The sequence below is a fragment of the Tamandua tetradactyla genome, chromosome 15 (assembly GCF_023851605.1).
Source record: "Tamandua tetradactyla isolate mTamTet1 chromosome 15, mTamTet1.pri, whole genome shotgun sequence".
Taxonomy (NCBI): domain Eukaryota; kingdom Metazoa; phylum Chordata; class Mammalia; order Pilosa; family Myrmecophagidae; genus Tamandua; species Tamandua tetradactyla.
Window position 1 is genome coordinate 49,169,836 of NC_135341.1, and position 22,597 is coordinate 49,192,432.

The 22,597-nt window shown below is 35.2% G+C and overlaps 1 protein-coding gene across 5 annotated transcripts in view; it reads right to left on the reverse strand.

The window, feature by feature from the left end:
* The window catches only part of OXSR1 (oxidative stress responsive kinase 1), a 165,778-nt gene that overhangs the window by 40,888 nt on the left and 102,293 nt on the right, over positions 1–22,597 (reverse strand). For all 5 annotated transcript variants that reach the window (XM_077129787.1, XM_077129789.1, XM_077129790.1 and 2 more), the window contains 3 exons: positions 21,231–21,364; positions 4,384–4,432; positions 3,666–3,731 (listed from right to left, as the gene is read on the reverse strand). In XM_077129787.1, the coding sequence (XP_076985902.1) occupies positions 3,666–3,731; positions 4,384–4,432; positions 21,231–21,364 (249 nt within the window). The remainder of the gene's footprint in view (positions 1–3,665; positions 3,732–4,383; positions 4,433–21,230; positions 21,365–22,597) is intronic.

A 22,597-nucleotide genomic window follows, 5' to 3' on the forward strand; every position in this document is an offset into this window, starting at 1 on the left:
CTCAGGTATATGCCTAGAAGTGGAACTGCTGGGTCATATTTTAACTGTTTAACCTTTGGAGGCACTGCCAGACTGTTTTCTAAAGTGGCTGCACCATTTTTATTTTCACTAGAAGTAGATGAGGGTTCCAATTTCTTCATATCCCCTACCAATACTTTTTAATATTTGTCTTTTTAATTATAGTCATCCCAGTGGGCTTGACATGGTAGCACATTTTTTTTACTTGCATTTCCATGTTGGCTCGTGATATTGAGAATCTTTTCATGTGTATATTGTCCATTTGCACATCTCCTTTGAGAAATGTAGATTCGGATCCTTAGCTCATTTTTTTAATTTGGATTGTTTGTTTCTACTGTTCAGAGTTGTAAGAGTTCTTTATATATTCTAGATACAAGCCCTTTATCAGATACATGATTTACAAATATTTTCTCCCATTTTGTGGGTTGTTTTCACGTTTTGATGGTGTCCTTTTATGCACAGAGTTTTAATTTTGATGAAGTCTAATTTATCTATTTTTCTTTTTATTGCTTGTGCTTTTGGTGTCATACCTAAAAAGGCTTTGCCTAATCCAGGGCCCCAAAGACTTACTCCTATATTTTCTTTTGTGAGTTTTATAGTTTTAGCTTACATTAAGGTCTAAGACCCATTTAGTTAACTTGGTGAATGGTGTGAGGAAGGAGTTTGATCATTTATTTGCATGTCGTTACCCAGTTTGGCACCATTTGTTGAAAAGACTATTTTTTCCCCCACTGAATTATCTTGGCATGAGCGCTTCTTTTTTCTTTGGCATGGGCAGGCTCTGGGAATCGAACCCAGGTCTCTGGCATGGCAGGCGAGAATTCTTCCACTGAGCCACTGTTGTACCACCCGAGTGCTTCTTTTTTAATGGCATCCTATTCATCTTTCAGGAATGCAAACTTATTTCTAAAGAAAGATTTTACTTAACTTGTCTTTCTACATAGGTTATGTTTCCTCTGTTTCTTTTTCCTGTGTGTTTATTTTGTCCTCTGTCATTTACATTAAGAGGTTTTCCTCAGATATCCTGTGAACCTAGCTTTCTGCTTATACTTAAGAGCAAGACACTAAAAAGTCGATTGGAAGCAATCAGTTTTTTAGCAGCTAGAACTTGCTGACTATGAGGTTCACTACAGAATGATGTCAGTGGTCATTACAAAGGGGAATCTTCAAATATCAGTACCGTTAGGTTTCTCCTTTTAGGTTGGTCAGAATAATCAAATGTGGACCTTCTAATATCCTATCTGGGGGAGGGCAGAGTAATAAGCCTGGATGCTGGAGTTCTAGGAGCTGAATGAGGGAATATAACTGGGGATTCTCAAAATTCAGAATTCAGGGTGGGTCACAGTGACTTAGCAGACAGAGTTCTTGCCTGCCATGCTGGAGACCTGGGTTCGATTCCCGGTGCCTACCCATGCAAAAAAAAAAAAAAAAAAAAAATCAGAATTTTTCTTTCTTTTTTTTTTTACATGGGCAGGCACTGGGAATCAAACCCGGGTCCTCGGGCATGGCAGGCATGCACTCTTACCTGCTGAGCCAGCCACTGTGGCCCGCCCAAAAAATCAGAATTTAAATATTTACTTTAATGCTCATCTTCAGTAAATTACAAATTAACTCTATACTCAACTGTGCTCATGTCCCTCAGTTCTAATTGGCTTTACCTTTCTGTAGAATAAACTCCAGATAGCTCTGGGGATGCAGTGTTGAGTGAGGGAGGAGAATGAGAATCTGACTCTACCTTAAATAGGCTTCTGATCAATCCTCCTGCTTTTGGCTTTATTTTCACTTTCATTTTCTGGAGGTACCTGGCACTGATAATCCCTTCACTTTGGGGGGTCTTCTAAGTTTTCCTTACTGCTGGCATGGCAATTAGATTCCTTTGATTTGCCGAGTCACTTGCCACTTATTACTTTGCCATATATGATTTTGAAAATTCGGTTGCAGCTGTCACTCTTGCATTCTTTGTCCTTAGGATTTATACCTTTTCATTTTATTCTTAGAGTTCTTTTAGCAGGAATTTTTCGACAAGAGGCTAGAAATAAATGCAGATATTTCATCTGCTATCCTTTTCAGGTTCATTCTTCTTAAATGAACCAGACTAGAGATACTAAATCAAGATGTCTCACACTTGGGATTTATTGTAAACAATTATAAGCATAGAGATTTTAAGATTCATTCAATCATCCAATAAATATTTAGCATACCTATTGAGTGCCAGGAACTTTCCTAAGCCTACAGAAGATATGGCAATGAACAGAAGCCCCTACTCTCATTATGCTTTTAATAGTACAGAAAGACAATAAACAAATAAATGTAACATATCAATAATAAAATCACTTTAATAAAGTAGGACAAAAGGATAGGGGTGATGGCAGGGTGTTATTCTATTAAGACAGTCTGAGAAAACTATTCCAAGAAGTGCCATTTTAATGAAGAGAGGGAATGAACTAAGTGAGTCTTTAGCCAAGTAGCTACTCCTACACTCTACCCCTCAAAGGAACCAATTTAACTGGTTTGGAATGATACTGGTGTTTTGTTGTTTTATTTTAAGTCTTCAGTGATTTTGATGTGCAATAATAGATGATAATCACTGATTTGGGGAAAGAATATCTCAGGAATTAGGTACAAGTAAAAAGATTCTGAGGAAGAAGGGGGGAAAATGTTACAACTTTTAAGTCTTAAGGAAAAATACTAGAAAACAATAACTTGTTGGTGCTTCTCAAAGACTCTCCAGGAAAGAAAGATGGAGTCATTGATAGCTGGATTTGAAGATCCTAGTCTGTGCGCAGATATATTACTAAAGTAAAGTCACTTGAACTACCATTAATTAATAAAAACATAATTTCAAATTTTTAATATACTTTCCTGGTGCTTTATTAATCAACAACATTTTCAGCAATACCAGAATACCTAAGCAATGAGATCGATGGAAGAGAATAGGCCACCTAGCAGACATAATCATTTTCATTTCTGGGCTGGCCTACCACTGTATTATATGAAGTATAGGTCCTTTATCTTCTCTTTCAATTCTATCATTGGCATAAAATTTCTTTTACAAAGCACAAATCTACTTTAAGCAGAGAAGTAAAAGTAGGAAAAAGGAAGGATTTTCTCCTCCCCATTGTGCCAAAGATGCATAAAAGTATCATGGAGGGGAACACTTATAAATACGTTTTCCCTAAACTGGGATCTTAATATATTCTCTGGCAATGGCTCATATTATGATCAAGGATATATATTACATATGCATAACAAAGTTATAACATAATAAAGTTCCTTAAGTAAAAGCAGTAGAAAGTTTAGATCTAGAATAGGATAATGTAACTTATATCCATGGCTAAAAATGCCATGTAAAGTCATAATTTACTCTGGTAGTTGGAAACACTGTTTAGTATCCATTTGGAAACAGGGTTTAGAATTCATTTGATTGTTGTCTAACACAGTTTTTCATTCCAGTAGAAAACAGAGAAATAATACTGATATTTGCTGAATCAATATAATCAAAATATACTATGCAAAGGATTGAAATAAATTATAACACTCATAAATTGTTACTAAGTTATTACTTAACATATACTTTCAAGATGCAAAAAATAAAGTGACTCTAGTCTATGCAATTTCCCAAGAAAACAGAGTTAAATTCCATCTACCTTTTTAGCTCTTTCAGAAATGGTTGGTGCTCTCTGCAATATTTTTTCTTGAAGAAAGTCTTTATTCTGGAGAAGAAAAATGAGTATTTTTTTTTTATTAGAAGTTCTAACCAAAAAGTCACAGAAATGTTCACCACAATTAAAATGTCATAGATTGTATTAAAAATGAGTATGAGAACTTCCATTCTTTACTCTGAAACTCTTTTATCATATTACCACTCCTACACATAGTTCTACAAATTAAGACAAAGCTTAAATATACTATATGAACCATTATCTATCAAGAGTTTGCTTTATCATATGTCCTTTGGGATCATGGTCCCACATTTCCAACTACAGTCATATCCCACTTATCTGATATCTTTGGGAAATGAAGTGTTTATTAGTTTATTAGGGAGACCTGAAACGAGAGTTCAGGATTTTTCACCAATTGTTATTTATAATGGCAAAATTTAATAATCACTGTTACCATTATAAATTTAACTCGATATTTAATTTGTGAAAAAGTGCATTTGCTAAATTCCAAACTTAATTTTAAGAAAGGATTTATCTCTATCACCAAAGATTGTGCTATAGATAATGCCCTCAGAAATTATTTGATCTATCACTCCTCCAAATATAATTATCTTAAGAAATGCAACTTCTGAACACTGAACATAATTTTGGTAATTAAGGAGTATCATATGAACACATATAATTGAAAGCCAGAATTTCCTACCTTTGCTTTCTGGAAAAATTTGTGCCTTAACAGTTCTGCTGCTGTTGGTCTAAAACCAGAAAAGAAAAGTTTTATAGTTAATTCAAGTATAATGTGGGCTTCCATTTAAAAAATGACTTCATGAGCAGCAATACAAAAACTCAGTATAGTCCACTTTCCTTAACCTGCTAAAAGGCAAAAAAACAAAAAGGTAGGAAAAAACTTGGTAAAAGACATTGAATGGAATAAAAAGCACAAAGAGAAATATCCTGATAATTATTGTTTTAGATTCTGTGGAAAACTCATTTGTGAATTGTTTCTTTTGAAAACATTTCTTAGTGGCTTCTAATATATTTGCTATTTAAAATTATTATTTCCTCAGAAGTAGGTTAGACAAGTCTGCTTTAGCAAATCATAAAAATATATTTAAAATCATAAACACAAAGTGGACCAAACAGAGTCCTGTGATCCTTGCTCCGTGGCTGCTTAGCCAGTCTTCAGTTCTGGTAACTATGGATTCTTACATAATAGACCTCACAACTTCCCTTAAACAACCGAAGATTCTAAAGGTAAAGTTTATTCCCCAAATTTAACCTAAACTTAGATTTCTAACTCAACTATGCACAATATTAAATTTTCAATTTCGCCAACTTTTAAAAGAGTATGAGAAGAAAGAAGAACACTAATTTGAGAGACTGGACTTTATACTTCACCATATATATCTATCTACCGTATAATCCTGAGCAAATCACAACTTCTCTAAGAGTTAGTATTACCTGACCAAGTACCAAGAGCAGTGGCTCTTAAACTGCCGTACAATGGAATACCTGGGAGATTTTTAAAAAATCCTGATGGCAACTTGCACCCACTATCAATTAAAGCAGAAGACTTAGGGACAGACCTACTTATCAGTTTTTAGAATCCCCAGGAGATAACAATATACTGTCAAGCTTGCAAATTGGTGCTTCAGAGGCTTACTATATAGAGATTTTAAAAGAGAAAATTTGAAAGTCCTATGCAAACTGGTAAATTCTATCTAAACATAATGGGATATAAGAATTAAAATTAATATCATGTCTTGGCTGTATTAATTTATAGTATCACCAGTATGGTTTAAGAGTTCTTGCGTGTCAGTAACTTTGGCAACATTTGATGTCACTAGAAATTTGTTGTTTTTTTGTCAACATGATGTGTCTAAAATAATATCCATTTTAATTTGTATTGCCTATATTCCTAGAGAAAAAGCATATTTTATATGTCTTTCAGATTTCCTCTTCTACAAACTGCTTATCATAGTCTTTACCAATTCATTGAATGAATTTTCTGTCATTTATTGATTTATTGGATTTTAAAAAACATTCTAGGTGTTAATCCATTGTTGGTTATATGCATTACAAACATCTTCATCCAGCCTGCATTTTCACTTGTTTATGGTGTATTCTGTGAAATACTTTTTCTTTTGATATAAATTTATCAAGTTGATACGTTTTCCTCAATTCATATCTTTTAAAAACTATTTTTATTGAGAAATCATCACATAGTCTATCCAAAGTATACAATCAACAGCTCACGATATTATCACAGTTGGGTATTCATCACCATGATCATTTTTAGAACATATGCATCACCCCATAAAAAGAAATAAAAAGAAAATAGAAAAAAAACTCAAACATCCCAAACCCCTTACCCCTCCCTCTTATTGAAGAAAAAGAAATAAAAGGAAAACAGGAAAAACTCATACATCCCAAACCCTTTACCCCTCCCTCTTATTGACCACTAGTATTTTAATCTACCCGATTTTTTATTCTCTACCCCCCTTTATTTATTTTTATCCTTAATTTTTACTCATCTGTCCATACCCTGGATAAAACGAATATCAGACACAAAACTTTCACAATCACATGGTCAAATTGTAAAAGCTACATAGTTATATAATTGTCTTCAAGAATCAAGGCTACTGGAACACAGTTCAACAGTTTCAGGTACTACCCTCTGGCCGCTCCAGTGGACCATAAACTAAAAAGGGATATCTATATATTACATAAGAATAACCTTCAGGATAACGTCTTGACACTGTTTGAAATCTCTCAGCCACTGAAACTTTATCTCATTTCTCTCTTTCCCCTTTTGGTCAAGAAGACTTTCTCAATCCCATGATGCCAGGTCCCAGCTCATCATACCTTGGAACCATGTCCCATGGAGGATGGCGGGGAGGGCAGCAAGTTCACTTGCCAAGTTGGTTTAGAAAGATAGGCCACATCTGAGGAACAAAAGAAGTTCTCTGGGAGTGACCTAATTATAATTATAGCTAACATATATTAGCGGTGGCCCTGAAGATCAAACACTCAACCTATTGACTTGGTTTCCCTACTGCTTGTGAGAATATCAGGAATTCCCCAGATGTTGAAGTTGAATACTTCCCTCCTTTCTCTCTAGCCCCTCAAAGGTACTTTGCAAATACTTTTTTATTCTCTGCCCAAATTACTCTGGGATATATCGGGGCATCACACTAACCTATACAAACCAACAAGATCTTATGCCCTATTCAAGACTCCATGTTACTACAGTGTTCAAATAAACTGACCATACAAGTTAAAATAGATAATGCACTACCCCAAATATAAATTTTACACTGAACATCTCTATCTCACACAGATGTTGAAGTTTTAAAATATAGACCACATCATCCTTTACCCTGTATCCTGATTTACCTTAGTCCTAAGGCTGATGCTTTTTGAATCATATAAGAAAGGGTTTTCTTCAGAAAGAAAAATAGATGATAAAGTCTGAGATGGTATAATCTAGGAATGCTTAGAGAATATAATGATAGTGACTAAATGTACAAATTTAAAAATGTTTTTGCATAAGGAAGAACAAAGGAATGTCAATACTGCAGGGTGCTGAAAATAGATGGTAATTAGTATTTTAAAATTTTAACTAATGTGTAAACTAAAGCAGAGAATGTTTATTTGGTACAAAATTTATATTTTGACTAGTGCAGTTCCTAATATAACTTATGTGGACAGCTTAATTGAACACCATAAGTACATGAAACCTTGAGTAGGGCATAAGATTTTGTAGGTTTGTCCAGAGTGATGACCTGATAAATCCCAGAGTGATTTGAACAGTGAATGAAAAAGTATTTGCAAAGTCCCCTTGGGGGAATGGTGAGAAAGGGGGAAAATTTAACTTCCTCAAGTGGAGAATTCTTTTTCTTTTTTAATTTTTTAAAATTAATTTAAAATTTTTAAAAAAAATATGACAACAAAGAAACACACATACTCTTAACATAAGATCATTCCATTCTACACATATAATCAGTAATTCACAGTACCATCATATAGTTGCATATTCATCATCATGATCATTTCTTAGAACATTTGTATGAATTCAGAAAAAGAAATAAAAGGACAACAACAAAAAATTCATACATACCATACCCCTTATTACTCCCTTTCTTTCTTTCAATTTATTTATTTTTTGGTTATGATACATAATCACTTACAAACATTACTATCAAATGATCATTCTGTTCTTGCTATATAATCAATAAATCACACTATCATCACACAATTGTATATTCATCATGATCATTTCCTAGAACATTTGCATCAATTCAGAAAAAGCAATAAAAAGACAGAAAAAAATTCATACATACCATACCCCTCCCCTTCACTGATCACAAGCATTTCAATCTACTAAATTTATTTTAACATCTGTTCCCCCTATTATATATTTATTTTTAATCCATATATTTTACTTCTCCATCAATAAGGTAGACAAAAGGAGTATCAGGCACAAGGCTCCCACAACCACACAGTCACACTGCGACAGCCATATCATCATATAATTGTCTTCAAGAAACATGGCCACCAGAGCACAGCTCCATGTTTTCAAGCAGTTCCCTCCAGCCTCTGCATTACAACTTGACTAACAAGGTGATATCTCTTTAATGCATAAGCATAACCTCCAGGATAACCTCTTGACTCCGTTTGGACTCTCTCAGCCATCGACACTTTATTTTGTCTCATTTCACTATTTTGGTTGAGATTTTCTCAATCCCTTGATGCTGAGTTCCAGCCCATTCTAGGATTTCTGTCCCACACTGCAAGGAAGGTCCACACCCCTGGGAGTCATGTCCCACGTAGAGAGGGGGAGGGCAGTGAGTTTGCTTGCTGAGAAGTGAAGAATTCTTCATACTCTCACAAGAAGTGGGGACAACCAAAGCAATAGGCTGAGCCCCCAATCTTGGGGTTTGTTCATATGAAACTTAACCCTACAAAGGATAGGTTAAGCCTAATTAAAATTAGGCCTAAGAGTCACCCATCCAAGAGAACCTCTTTTGTTGCTCAGATGTGGCCTTTCTCTCTCAGTCAACAATAAGCAAACTCACTGCCCTATCCCTCTCTACGTGGGACATGACTCCCAGGGGTGTGGACCTTCCTGGCAACGTGGGACAGAAATCCTAGAATAAGCTGGGACTCAGCATCAAGGGATTGAGAAAACCTTCTCCACCAAAAGGGGGATGAGCAAAATGAGATGAAATACAGCATCAGTGGCTGAGAGATACCAAACAGAGTCAAGAGGTTATCCTGGAGGTTATTCTTACGCATTAAATAGATTATCACCTTGTTAGTCAAGATGTAATGGAGAGGCTGGAGGAAACTGCCTGAAAATGTAGAGCTGTGTTCCAGTGGCCATGTTTCTTGAAGATGATTGTATAATGATACAGCTTTCACAATGTGACTGTGTGTTTGTAAAAACCTTCTGTCTGATCGACAGATGAGTAAAATATATGGAATAAAAATAAATAATTTAACAAATGTTAAAATAAATTTACCAGATTGAAATGCTAGTGATCAGTGAAAGGGAGGGGTACGGGGTATGGTCTGTATGAATTATTTTGTTTTCTTTCTATTTCTTTTTCTGAATTGATGCAAATGTTCTAAGAAATGATCATGATGATGAATATACAACTATGCAATGATATTGTGAATAACTGATTATATATGTAGAATGGAATGATCATATGTTAAGAATGTTTGTGTTTCATTGTTGTTATATTTTTAAAAATCAATGAAAGAAAAGAAAGAGTTTTCTACCAAGATATCATAGATACTATGCTACATTTTCTTCAAAACCCTTTTTAATAGTTATGATTCTCAACTACAGCAATAGTATACCCTTAGGAACATTTAGAAATATATGAAAGTGTTGCGCATAGTGACAATGATCAAGGATTCCTTCTATTCATAATTGTGAATAAATTATACTATAAATGTGTTTTATCGAATATTTTTTTGCATCCACTGAGATAATTATATTTCTTTCAATCTTTTAATGTACTAAATGACATAAATAAATGTCCTAACCATCCTTTCTATTCCTACCCTAAGGCATGATATGTGCAGGTTTTGGTTTTTCTAAGATTTTTGCACCTAATTTCATAAGTGAGATTGGCTTAAAATTGTCCTTTCTTGATATAGTAGATAACAGGAGCATCAGACACAAGGTTTTCACAATGACACAGTCACATTGTGAAAGCTATATCGTTATACAATCATCATCAAGAAACATGGCTACTGGAACACAGCTCTACATTTTCAGGCAGTTCCCTCCAGCCTCTCCATTACATCTTGGATAACAAGGTGATATCTACTTAATGCATAAGAATAACCTCCAGGATAACCCCTCGACTCTGTTTAGAATCTCTCAGTCAGTGACACTTTGTCTCATTTCACTCTTCCCCCTTTTGGTGGAGAAGGTTTTCTCAATACCTTGATGCTAGGTCTCAGCTCATTTTAGAGTTTTTTCTCAATCCCTTGATGCTGAATCTCAGCTCATTCTAGGATTTCTGTCCCACGGAGCCAGGAAGATCCACACCCCTTGTAGTCATGTCCCACTTAGACAGGGGGAGGGTAGTGAGTCTGCTTGCTGTGTTGGCTGGAGAGAGAGGCCACATTTGAGCAACAAAAGAGGTTCTCTTGGGGGTGACTCTTAGGCTTAATTTTAAGTAGGCTTGACCTATCCCCTGTGGGGTGAAGTTTCATATGAACAAACCCCAAGACTGGGGGCTCAGCCTATAGCTTTGGTTGTCCACACTGCTTGTGAGAATATCAAGAATTCAACTTGGAGAAGTTGAGTTTTCCCCCGTTCTCACCATTCCCCGAAGGGGACTTTGCAAATACTTTTCTACTTACTGATCAAATCGCTCTGGGATTCATCAGGGCATCACCTGGACAAACCAACAAAATCTCATGTCCTATACAAAGTTCCACGTACTTAAGGTGTTCAATCAACTATCTACATAAGTTATATTAGGAGATGCACTAGTCAAAGTATAGATTTGTACCAAATAAACATTTTTTGCTTTAATCTCACACATTAGTTGAAATTTTAAACTATTAAGTACCATCTATTTTCAGCATACTGCAGTAATGACATTCTTCTGTTCTTCCTCATGCAAAAACACTTTTTAAATTTGTACATTTAGTCACTATGACTATACACTCTATGCATTCCTAGATTACACCATTTCAATCTTTATCATCTATCTTTCTTTGTGATTTCATTTATGCCCCAGCCCTCCTCCCTTTATCATTCTCATATGCAGCTTCATTCAGTGTTTTAACATAATTGTATTACAGTTAGGTAATAATTGTGCTGTCCATTTCTGAGTTTTTATATTCAGTCCTGTTGCACAATCTGTATCCTTTCAGCACCAATTACCCAATATCTTACCCTATTTCTATCTCCTGATGGTCTCTGTTACCAAGGAAATATTCCAAGTTTATTCACTAATGTCAGTTCATATCAGTGAGACCATACAGTATTTGTCCTTTTGTTTCTGGCTAATCACACTCAGCATAATGTCCTTAAGGTCCATTCATGTTGTTACATACTTCATAACTGTATTCTGTCTTACAGCTGCATAATATTCCATCTTATGTAAATGTCACTGTTTGTTTAGTCTACTGTCTGTTGATGGACATTTTGGCTGTTTCCATCTCTTCGTAATTGTTAATAATGCTGCTATAAACATTGGTGTGTAAATGTCCATTTGTGTCCTTGGCCTCGTGTCCTTTGAGTAGAGATAGCATATAGATGGGTCCTGTTTTTTAATCCATTCTGCCCGACTATGTCTTTTGATTGGAGAGTTTAACCCATTAACATTCAGTGTTATTACTGCACGGATAGCACTTTCTTCTATTAGTTTGCCTTCTGGATTTTATATGTCATATCTAATTTTCCTTCTTTTTACTTTTGCTCATAGTCTTCCTTTCTACACTCTTCTCCACACCTCTCTCTTCTGTCTTTGTATCTGTCTCTAGTGTTCCCTCTAGTATTTCTTGCAGAGCTGGTCTCTTGGTCACAAATTCTCTCAGTGGATTTTTGTCTGAAAATGTTTTAATTTCTCCCTCATTTTTGAAGGACAATTTTGCTGGATATAGAATTCTTGGTTGGCAGTTTTTCTCTTTTAATAATTTAAATATATTATTCCACTGTCTTCTCGCCTCCATGGTTTCTGCTGAGAGATCTGCACATACTCTTATTGGGCTTCCCCTGTATGTGATGGATTGCTTTTCTCTTGCTGCTTTCAAGATCCTCTCTTTCTCTTTGACCTCTGACATTCTGATTATTAAATGTCTTGGAGTATGTCTATTTGGATCTATTCTCTTTGGGGTACGCTGCGCTTCTTGGATCTGTAATTTTAAGTCTTTCATAAGAGTTGGGATATTTTCAGTGATAATTTCCTCCATTAGTTTTTCTTCTCCTTTTCCCTTCTCTTCTCCTTCTGGGACACCCACAACACGTATATTAGTGCGCTTCATATTGTCTTTCACTTCCGAGTCCCTGCTCATATTTTTCCGTTTTTTTTCCTATAGCTTGTTTCTTGTCGGATTTCAGATGTTCCGTCCTCCAGTTCAGAAATCCTATGTTCTGTCTCTTGAAATCTATCATTGTAGGTTTCCATTGTTCTTTTCATCTCTTCTACTGTGTCTTTCATTCCCATAAGTTCTGTGATTTGTTTTTTCAGACTTTCAGTTTCTTCTTTTTGTTCTTTCCTTGCCTTCTTTATATCCTCCCTCAATTCATTGATTTGGTTTTTGATGAGGTTTTCCATGTCTGTTTGTACATTCTGAATTAATTGTTTCAGCTCCTGTATGTCATTTGAATTGTTGGTTTGTTCCTTTGACTGGGCCATATCTTCAATTTTCCTAGTGTGATTTGTTATTTTTTGCTGGTGTCTAGGCATTTAATTACCTTAATTAGTTTATTCTGGAGATTGCTTTTACTTCTTTTATTTAGGGTTTTCTTGCTGGATGAATTTGTTGTTTATCTGTTCTTTGACGTTCCGTTCAGCTTTATCTGGACCTTTAGCTTAAGTTTTGTTTAACAGAGGAGAATTTTTCAGTTCTTGTTTTCTTGTTTCTTGCCCTGCTTGTGTGGTGCCTTCCCCCCACACACACTTAGGAGGGTCTGCTTAGATATTCTAGACCCCAGCCAGATTTTCCCAGACCAAACTGGCCTCCTATCAGGAGGAAAGAGTCACCTGCGTCAGTTTTCCCTGAGGGTGAGACCCAGCACCTTGAAAGACTTTCCTGTGAAGTCTCTGGACTCTGTTTTTCTTATCCTGCCCAGTATGTGGCGCTTGTCTGACTGCAGGTCCCACCAGCATAAGATGATGCGGTACCTTTAACTTTGGCAGACACTCCCTGCTGGGGGCATGGTGGAGACAGAGAAGAGGTTGTAGGCTGGTTTTAATGGCTTCAAATTACCAAGCCCTGGTGTCTGAATTCCTTGATGGAGGGATTCCACCTGGGTGGGGCTTCACCCCTCCCCTGGGGAAGGCACAGGCTCCAGATAAGCCCCCAAAAGAGCTCACTTCTGCCTATGCCTGGGGCAGCTGCAGCCTGAAAAGTCCTGCCGCTGTATCCAGAGGCAGTCAAGCCTTTGTAGATACACAGCCACAAAAACCTCTATTTCCTTCTTTTTTTTCCCCCCCTTTTTCTGTCAGTCCTGCCCCCTTGGTGCCAGGGCAAAATGAGCAACCTCCGCTTTGATCAGGTTCACCTAAGCTGGGGGCCTATTTTTAGTAGTCAGAATTTGTTAATTAGTTCCACAATTGGCATTTGATTGTGCCCAGTCCCTGCTGCTGGTAAAGTCCTTTCCTTTCCCCTCTGGGAAGTGGCCTGTGGGGGAGGGGCGCTGGCCGCCGCAGCTTTGAGAACTCACGGTTCTGCGGGGTGCTCACAGCTGGTCCAGCTGGTCCAGACTGGGGTACGCTGTGTGTCCAGTCACTAACGTGGCCCCAGGAGCTATTCTGTACTGTTTCTGGTTATTTAGTAGTTGTTCTGGAGGACGAGCTAAAATGCTCATGTTGTTAAGCTGCCATCTTGACCCAGAAGTTACCAGAACTTTTTACCTATTTTATTACTATGTTAAAAATCTACCTTGTGGTTTTATCCTTTCCACTAGACCTTCATTTTACATTTACTTATGCTGTTATTACTTTTTTCTGCTCTCAGTTTATTCTACTGTTACTTTTCTAACTCCATGAGTTGAATGTTCATGATTGAAAACCTCACTGATTTTCAATCTCTATTCTTTCTTTAACGTAAGTATTTAAGGCTTTAGTTTCCTCTAAGTAATGTTTCTTTGTAATGTGGTCAATCTTATAAATGTTCCGTGTGTGTACAAAGAATTTTAAAATGGATTTTCTATTGATTTTCACATGTCCATTAGATCAAATTTATTATTATCTTCAAATTTACTAAATCTTATTTGTTTGCTATATTAGATTTCTGAAAGAGGCATATATTATGATTGTAGATTTGTTTAGTTCCCACTTGTAATTTATATCTTTTAAGGGTATGTTATTAGGGACATATGTTATTAGGGACATATATTTTCAGGATTATTAGATATTTCCAATGTTATTCCTTTTATCATTGCAAAATGAAACCTCTTTATCCCTAATAATGACTTTGTCTTAAAGATTATTTTATCTGATGTTAACATAGGTACTCCAACTTCTATTTGGTTTGAATATGCCAGTTTTCCCCACTTTTTATCTTTCTCTGTCACATTTTAGGTATCTCTTATAAAGATCATGCATTTTTAAAAAACCTGAATCTCAGAATCTCTAATTTAGTTGACAAGTTAAACCCAATTTTAAAACATTTGTTTAAATTAGTGGTATAAATATATGTATATTTCATTATGTTACTTTGTAATTTATAAGACTTCCTTTAATTTCTTTTTCTTCCTTCTGGTGTGGAATTCTACATTCTACTTCTATATTTTAAATGGCAATTCCTAACATTTTAATATGTATACTTGACTAAAAGCCAAAGAATTTAAAACATGGCCTTAAAATTCATATTCCTTGTTTCTAGTATTATAGTTCTACTTTTTTTAGCCCCTAATCAGACAGTATCATTCTTATCTTTTCATTTAGTCAAGATTGACCTATGTTGTCCAACAATCTGTTTGTTCAATAATGCTTCTGAGTTTGCTTCTTATTTTTTGAAGTACAGATTGTAAGTGATAGAATGTGACTAGAAAACTCTCTTTGAAATATATCTTAATTTCATTTTCACTCTTGAATGACAGTTTGATTAGATGGAGAATTCTAGGTTACGTTATTTTATCTCAGTATTACCCACTGTATTCTGGCCTTAATTGTTCTTATTAGGGAGGTGGTTGTCAGTCCACTTGCTCTTCTTCAGTTGGTACTCTGTTTCCTCAGGTCACAAATGTTTATTTGGTTCAAAATTTATATTTCAACTAGTGCATTTCCTAATATAACTTATATGGACAGTGGTTGATAGTCCACCTGCTCTTCTTCAGTTTGGTACTGTTCCCTCAGGCTGCAAATGTTTATTTGGTACAAAATTTATATTCTGACTAGTGCATTTCCCAGTATAACTTGTATAGACAGGTAAATTGAACATCATAAATACATGGAACTTTGAGTAGGGCATAGATTTTGTAGGTTTGTCCAGAGTGATGCCCGATAAATCCCAGAGTGATTTGAACAGTGAATAAAGAAGTATTTGCAAAGTCCCCTTGGGGGAATGGTGAGAAAGGTGGAAAATTCAACTTCCCCACTTGGAGAATTCCTGATATTCTTGCAAGCAGTGGGGACAACCAATCAATAGGCAGAGCCTTCAATCTTGGGATTTGTTCATCTGAAACTTATTCCCATACAGGATAGGCTAAACCTACTTATAATTAGGCCTACGAGTCACCCCCAAGAGAACCTCTTTTGTTGCTCAGATGCAGCCTATCTCTGTCTTAGCCAACCAAGCAGGTGAACTCACTGTTCTACCCCTCTCTACGTGGGACATGACTCCCAGGGGTGTAAACCTCCCTGGCAGCATGGGACAGAAATCTTAGAATAAGCTGGAACTCAGCATCAAGGGATTGAGAAAACCTTCTCAACCAAAAGGGGGAAGCGAGAAATGAGACAAAATAAAGTGTCAGTGGCTGAGAGATTTCAAACAGAGTCAAGAGGTTATCCTGGAAGTTATTCTTACGCATTTTATAGATAACCCCTTTTTAGTTTAAGATGTATTTGAGAGGTTAGAGGGAAGTGCCTGAAACTGTAGAGCTGTGTTCCAGTAGCCATTTTTCTTGAAGATGGTTGTATAATGATAGAGTTTTTGCAATGTAACTGTGTGACCGTGAAAACCTTGTCTGATGCTCCTTTTATATACAGTATGGACAGATGAGTAAAAATTGTAAGTTAAAAATAAATAATAGGGGGAAAAATGTTAAATAAATTAGGTAGATGGAAATACGAGCAGTCAATGAGGGAGGGGTAAGGGGTATGGTATGTATGAGTTTTTTTTTTTATTTCTTTTTCTGGAGTGATGCAAATGTTCCAAGAAATGATCACGGTGATGAACCTACAACTATGTGATGATACTGTGAGCCATTTAACATATAAACATACCATGTATGGAATGTTTGTATGTTAAGAATCCTTGGTATGTTGTTTATCAATAAAAATATTTAAAATAAGTAAATAATAAGGGGAACAAATGTTAAAATAAGTTCAGTAGAGTGAAATACTAGTGATCAAATGAAAGGGAGGGGTTAAGGGATATGATATGTATATTTTCTTTTTATTTCTTTTTCTGGAGTGATACAAATGTTCTAAAAAATGATCATGGTGATGAATATAATACTATGTGATGTTATTGTGAGCCATTGATTGTGTACCATATATGGAATGTTTGTAAGTTAAAAAAAAAAGCTTCTTTGTGCCTTTGTTTCCAGTAGTTCATGGCAATGTGTACAAGTTGGAGGGCGGATACTGCTTGGAATTTGGGGCAGGGATGGTTCTTTAGTCTGAGAATATAAATTTTCATTAATTCTAGAAAATTAGCCATTATTTCCTTGAATATTGTTTTTCCTATATTTTTTCTAGCTTTCTTCTGAAATTTCATATAGATATATGTGTACAGACATGTATAGATATACACAGACACACACACACTCACTGAACCTTCTCCTGCTATCCTCCAAATACTCTTTCTTTCATATTTTCACTTTCGATCTTTCTGTGCTGCCTTAAGCAATTTCCTAAGTACAGTGTAGTGTGACTAACAGTAGGCATTCCAGTGTCAAATTGCATGGGTTAGAAATCTCGTAGCTGTGCGACTTTGGGCAAAGTTCCTTAACCTCCCTGTGATTTACTTTCTTTGTTTATGAAACAAAAATAATAACTGTGCCATTCTCACAAGATTACTGTAAGAATTAAAAGAGAGATATAAGTTAAGTATTTATAACAGTGACATATTTGATGAGCACTCAATAATTATCTACCTCTCTTTTGTTTTATTGGGCTTTTCAGCTTTGTTTTTAACTTAGACATGTTCTTTAAAAAGTTTAATTTTCATTTAAAAACTAGATTTAAAAAAATAGCTTACAGATTTTTTCTTTTTAAAAACCTTTTAGTTTGAAATAATTTTAGACTTACAGAAGAGTGGCAAAGAAAATAGAGTTTCCATATAATACACTTTACCAGCTTTTCTTAATGTTAACATTTTACATGATCACAGTATAATTATCAAGAAATTAAAAAATCAACACTGGTACAGTATTATTACCTAAATCACAGATTTTATTCATATTTCCTCACTTTTTTCACTAATGTCCCTTTCCTTTTCCATGATCTAATCCAGGATACCATATTACATTTAGGTTTTGTAAATTGTTTGTCTCCTTCAATCTATGACAGTTCCTCAGTCCTTTCTTTTCTTCTATAACCCTAACAGTTTCAGAGAGTACTGGTCAAGTTTTTTGTAAAATATCCCACAAATTGATGTTTTCTCATGCTAGATGGAAGACATGAATTTGGAGAAAGAAAATCTCGGAGGTGATGTGCCCTTCTAAACATATTCCTATTTTGTTAGGGGGTACATAATATCAATGTTTTATGACTGGTGCTGTTAACTTTCATCACTCAGTGAAGGTACTGACTACCACCTTTCTCCACTATAAAGTTACTATTTTTACTTTTCCATATTCTATTCATTGCAAGAAGTTCAACTCATACTCAGGAGAATCTACGATGTTTTAAATTTCAATTACTGCCCTGCAGCCAGAAGACCTTGTAAAGCCTGAGCATGCACCTCACTAGGTGTGTTTTTAGACGAATCATTTAATCTCTGAATCTTAATTCCCTCATCTACAAGACTGGAGAATAATATCTACTTACAGGTTTATGACGTGGATAAAATGATATAACCCTGCCATATGTAGACCTACTTTTAGTTAGTTCTAGAATTGTCAGCCAGGGTCAATGATGAACTTCAAAACTTGCATATGAAACTATTTTGACAATGCTCTAGAAAAAGTGGCTTTGTCCATTGTACACTGTTCCTCTCCACTGGAGAAATTCTTTTCTGGACTTCACATCAAGAATAATTCCACTTCTTTTGCTATGTTTTAATCCAATAGATTTGGCAAATTGAATAACTGACTGGTTTTCCTTCTTCGAACTAACTACTAGAAAACTTAGAGATAAATGGGTCCATCAATATCAGATGTGCACCTTATTATGGTATGTCCTTTGGCCTCATATATAGCTCCATTTACACATTTGTTTCTTAAATTTTCTCTCAATTTTCAGTTTACGTTATTGTGTTTTAAGTATTTCTCTAAGCTGCCTTTTAGCCTTTCTGGAATGAAAAAGGATAAAAGAAAAAGTATGTTAGTTACAAAATAAATGAACAAACATAGTTTAAACAGTTTGCACAAAGCCTGACCCATAAAAGGTACACAATAAAAGTCAGTTTTATCCCCTCAATAAAATCTCAATGACTATATTTTTCATTTCTAGAAGTCCTACTTGATTCTTTAGCCAGTAACATTCGTTTCTTATGGTTTTGAATCATTCTTGCATAGTTTTAGTTATTTTAAATATACATATTTTATAGCCTCTTCAGAGATTTGCATTATCCAAAGTTCTTGCAGTACTAATATTTCTGCTTATTATGCCTGGTGACTCCTGTTTATAGTGGATTATTTCACTGTGTTTTGTACTTTTGGATTTGATCTTATCTTCAGTGAAGCATTATATGTGGGAATACCATGGGACCTGGGTTTTGGAAGTGTTTCTTCCAGTGCTGTTTCTGCTGAAAATAAAATTGGCTTGGCAATAGTTTTTATTTTCTAAACCTGTGGATTTCTGGATAGCACAGGTAGTGTAATGTAAAATTCAGATTCTAAAACTGCAAAATGTTTTCTCATCTTTTCAATCATGAAATATAACATACATATAAAGCAAAAAGGAAAAAGAAATAATTTTCAAAGTATGCTTCAACAAGTAATTAATCACAGAACAGATCCATAGTGTTGGTCATGGGCTACCATACCGTCATCTCAGATTTTTCTTTCTAGCTGCTCCAAAACATTGGAGGCTAGTAGGAATATTAATATAGTGATTCAGCAGTCATACTCATTTGCTAAATTTTATTTTCTCTCTTATACCTCCTCTGTCTATTTTGATGCTTCTCCCAATCCACAGGGATTATAGGCAATGCCCACTCTAACTTTTTCATGTTGAAAAGGGATGTCAACACCCCTTTTGGTCAGGAAGGCATGTCTACCCCACAGTGCCAGGGCCAGACTCATCCTCGGAGTCATGCCCCAAATTGTCAGGGAGATTTTCACCCCTAAATATCATGTACCATTTGGGGGGAGGATAATGATTTTCCTTGCAGAACTGGGCTATTCAGGAGAGATTTTTGTTATCTCTCTGTGTAGACAGATTCTGTTTTTGGTCTATATTTTCACTGAGAATATAGATTTCTAAAGTCCTGACTTTAAGTAGGGATCTCAGTTAAAAATTCCCACTGGCTGAGCCCAAGATCTTGTTTCCAGTCCCCACATGGTAATTAGAAAGCAAAGCCTATAGGTTACTGGAAAGTACAGTGTCTAACTGAGGGCAGTCACAAGATCAGTTCACAATTTTCTCTAATTTATGGTTTCCTCATTTTTTCAAGTATCTGAAGTTCTCCCTTTGTTACAAGTATACCTTTGGAATTTATTTTTTCAAATTTAATTCATTTTATCTGGAATTTCTAGGTGCTTATAAAAAAAAAGATAATTTTTGTGCACAGGTAGGTCAGTGGTAGGATTCTTATCTGCCATGTGAAAGACCTAGGTTAAATTCCTGGCCAATTCACCCCAAAAAAACAACCAAACAAAAAAATGGTGTGAACAAAATTTATGACATACATATCACATATATGCCTCTCTGTGTGTATATTTAAAGATATAGAAATACATATGTGTAGACAGACACATTAAAAAGTAATTTTCAGTTATTTTAATCAATAAACTTGGCAGAACCAAGTTTTAATTGAAAGTTTTTTTTTTTCATGGGCAGGCACTGGGAATCGAACCTGGGTCTCTAGCATGGCAGGCGAGAACTCTGCCTGCTGAGCCACCGTGGCTTGCCCAGTATTTCCTATCTTTTAACACAGGCTTGAACTTTGTTGCTCCTGTTTTTCTTAACTACTCTCTCCAATATTTCCAATAGTAAATTCTGAAGCCCTAGTAAATGTAATAAAAACACGAACAAATGGCAATTAAATTTTTTTCCTTTCATTGACTATTAGAGAAAACAAAATTAAAGAATTCTTAGTCTTAGGAAGCTGAGCAGAATATATATGGTAAAGCAGAAGAATAAGTAGAGTGGGAATAGAGGCCTAAATTAGGAATCAGGAGTTTTGGATTCAAGGCCCAGCACTAGGACAAGGTAGCTAGGTGACTTCAGTATCCTCAAATATAAAATAAAAGGTTTTATTCAATGATCTACAACATTCTCTGTTTCTGTTTTATTAATAAAGAAATACACCTTAGATGACCTTGTTTATTTGGTCACTTGTCCAATGTGCCTAGCATTGACAAGGAAGCTTTTTAATTTTTTGTTTGAAAATATTCAAATAAAGAAATTAGTATGGTTATCTGGCATTAACTACATTCGCTATATGAGTTAGTTTTGCTATTAAAATTGTTAAGAGTGCAAGATATTAAGCCTTTTAAATTCAAACTGAAAACAAACACCTCTCACTACCCTAGCACTACAGTCACAGAAAGTTCACAATATATAGTTTAATAATCATAAGAGATTAACTAGGAAATAGTTGAACTGTTCAGAATACACTATATACTGAAAAGAAGGGAGAAATTAATTCATTTCCAGTCTAATATAATGATCTCTGTATACTTTTTCTTATGTTTATACTTAGGTCTTTTGAATATGTACAAATAATTCCTTGTGCATGTAGGTATGTCATTCTTAGACTTTCCACAAAGAAAAACGTAAACTTCATCTCATGCTTTACCTTTTTTCTGGATCTTTTTGAAGGCACAATGAAATCATTTTTCTAAACGATTTTCCATATTTTTTCAGCATTTCTTTATCTTGAACACCAGTTTCCAGTGAAGGAGGATCATTTTGCAATGTCAGCATTAAAACCTGTAAAATTTTTCAATATAATATAAACTTATGAAGACTCAGTCAAGTTTAAATACATATTGTGGCCAAAATATTTTCAATACAGGTAACCTCCAATATACAAGCATATTTTATTTTCTAAAAGTTCACATCTAGATCAGTTGTTTGGAACCCAGAATTATTTATGTGTTTCCCACATAAATACATCCTACAGATGGTGGACTTCCTAGATTTGCCCACAAGGACTCAATGCATCAACACTATGTCCTTTAATTAGAATCCTCTACTTTTTCTCGTTCTCTGTTCCCCATTCTTATACTGTCAAAACTACCTCTTTTTTTAAAAAAATTTTGAGTTTTTATTTTAGTGAAAATCTTTAAAATTAAAATGCCTTTTAACAAGAATCTACTTGAATGGTCTGAATGACTATCTTCAGAGTCCTGAGGATCACCTAGAGAATCAGCATTTAACTTTTTTTACTATTTTTATTGACAAATCTTCACACACATACAGTCCATACATGATGTATAATCAATCGTTCACAATTGCATATATAGTTGTGTTCATCTCCATGATCATTTCAGAACATCTGCATCACTCCAGAAAAAGGAAAAGAAAAACTTACACATCCCATGCCCCTTATATCCCTCCCTCTCAATGACCACTATTATTTCAATTAACCCAGTTTATTTTACCCCTTTCCCCCTATTATTTATTTACTCAAACTCCCTTAAAAAAATTAAAACCACAGCAAAATTAAAAGTGTAACCTTACTGACTTTACCTCTTCATGGATCTGTTTCTCCTTGACGCCTTGCAATCTGCCCCTCCCTTTCCAAAGCACCTCAGAAACTTCTCTCCCATTCTAGTTAACAAAGCTATAAGCTTTTAAAATAATCATTCTTCATACCTTCCCCTGCAGCATTTGACAATCTTGATTACTCTATCCTAAATCTCTTCCTTCTTTGACTTTTTTGGCAACACACTAGCTGTATTCTCTTCTTTCGTTATACCTCTGCCTTTCCTAGCTTTGTCACATTTCATACCCTAAAGGGAAACTGAAACACCATACCTAGGTGATTCTAGTGACCTGCTTCATCTTTATTTAAACCAGGGATATTCTCCTTTCTTACTCATGTTTCTTGGAAATGTAAACATTACCTACAAGTTCTGCCTTTGGGTCTTTTATTTCCCAGTACTAAGTCTCTCCAAGATCTTATTTGATTGCATAGATTAATCATCATCTTTATTGGAA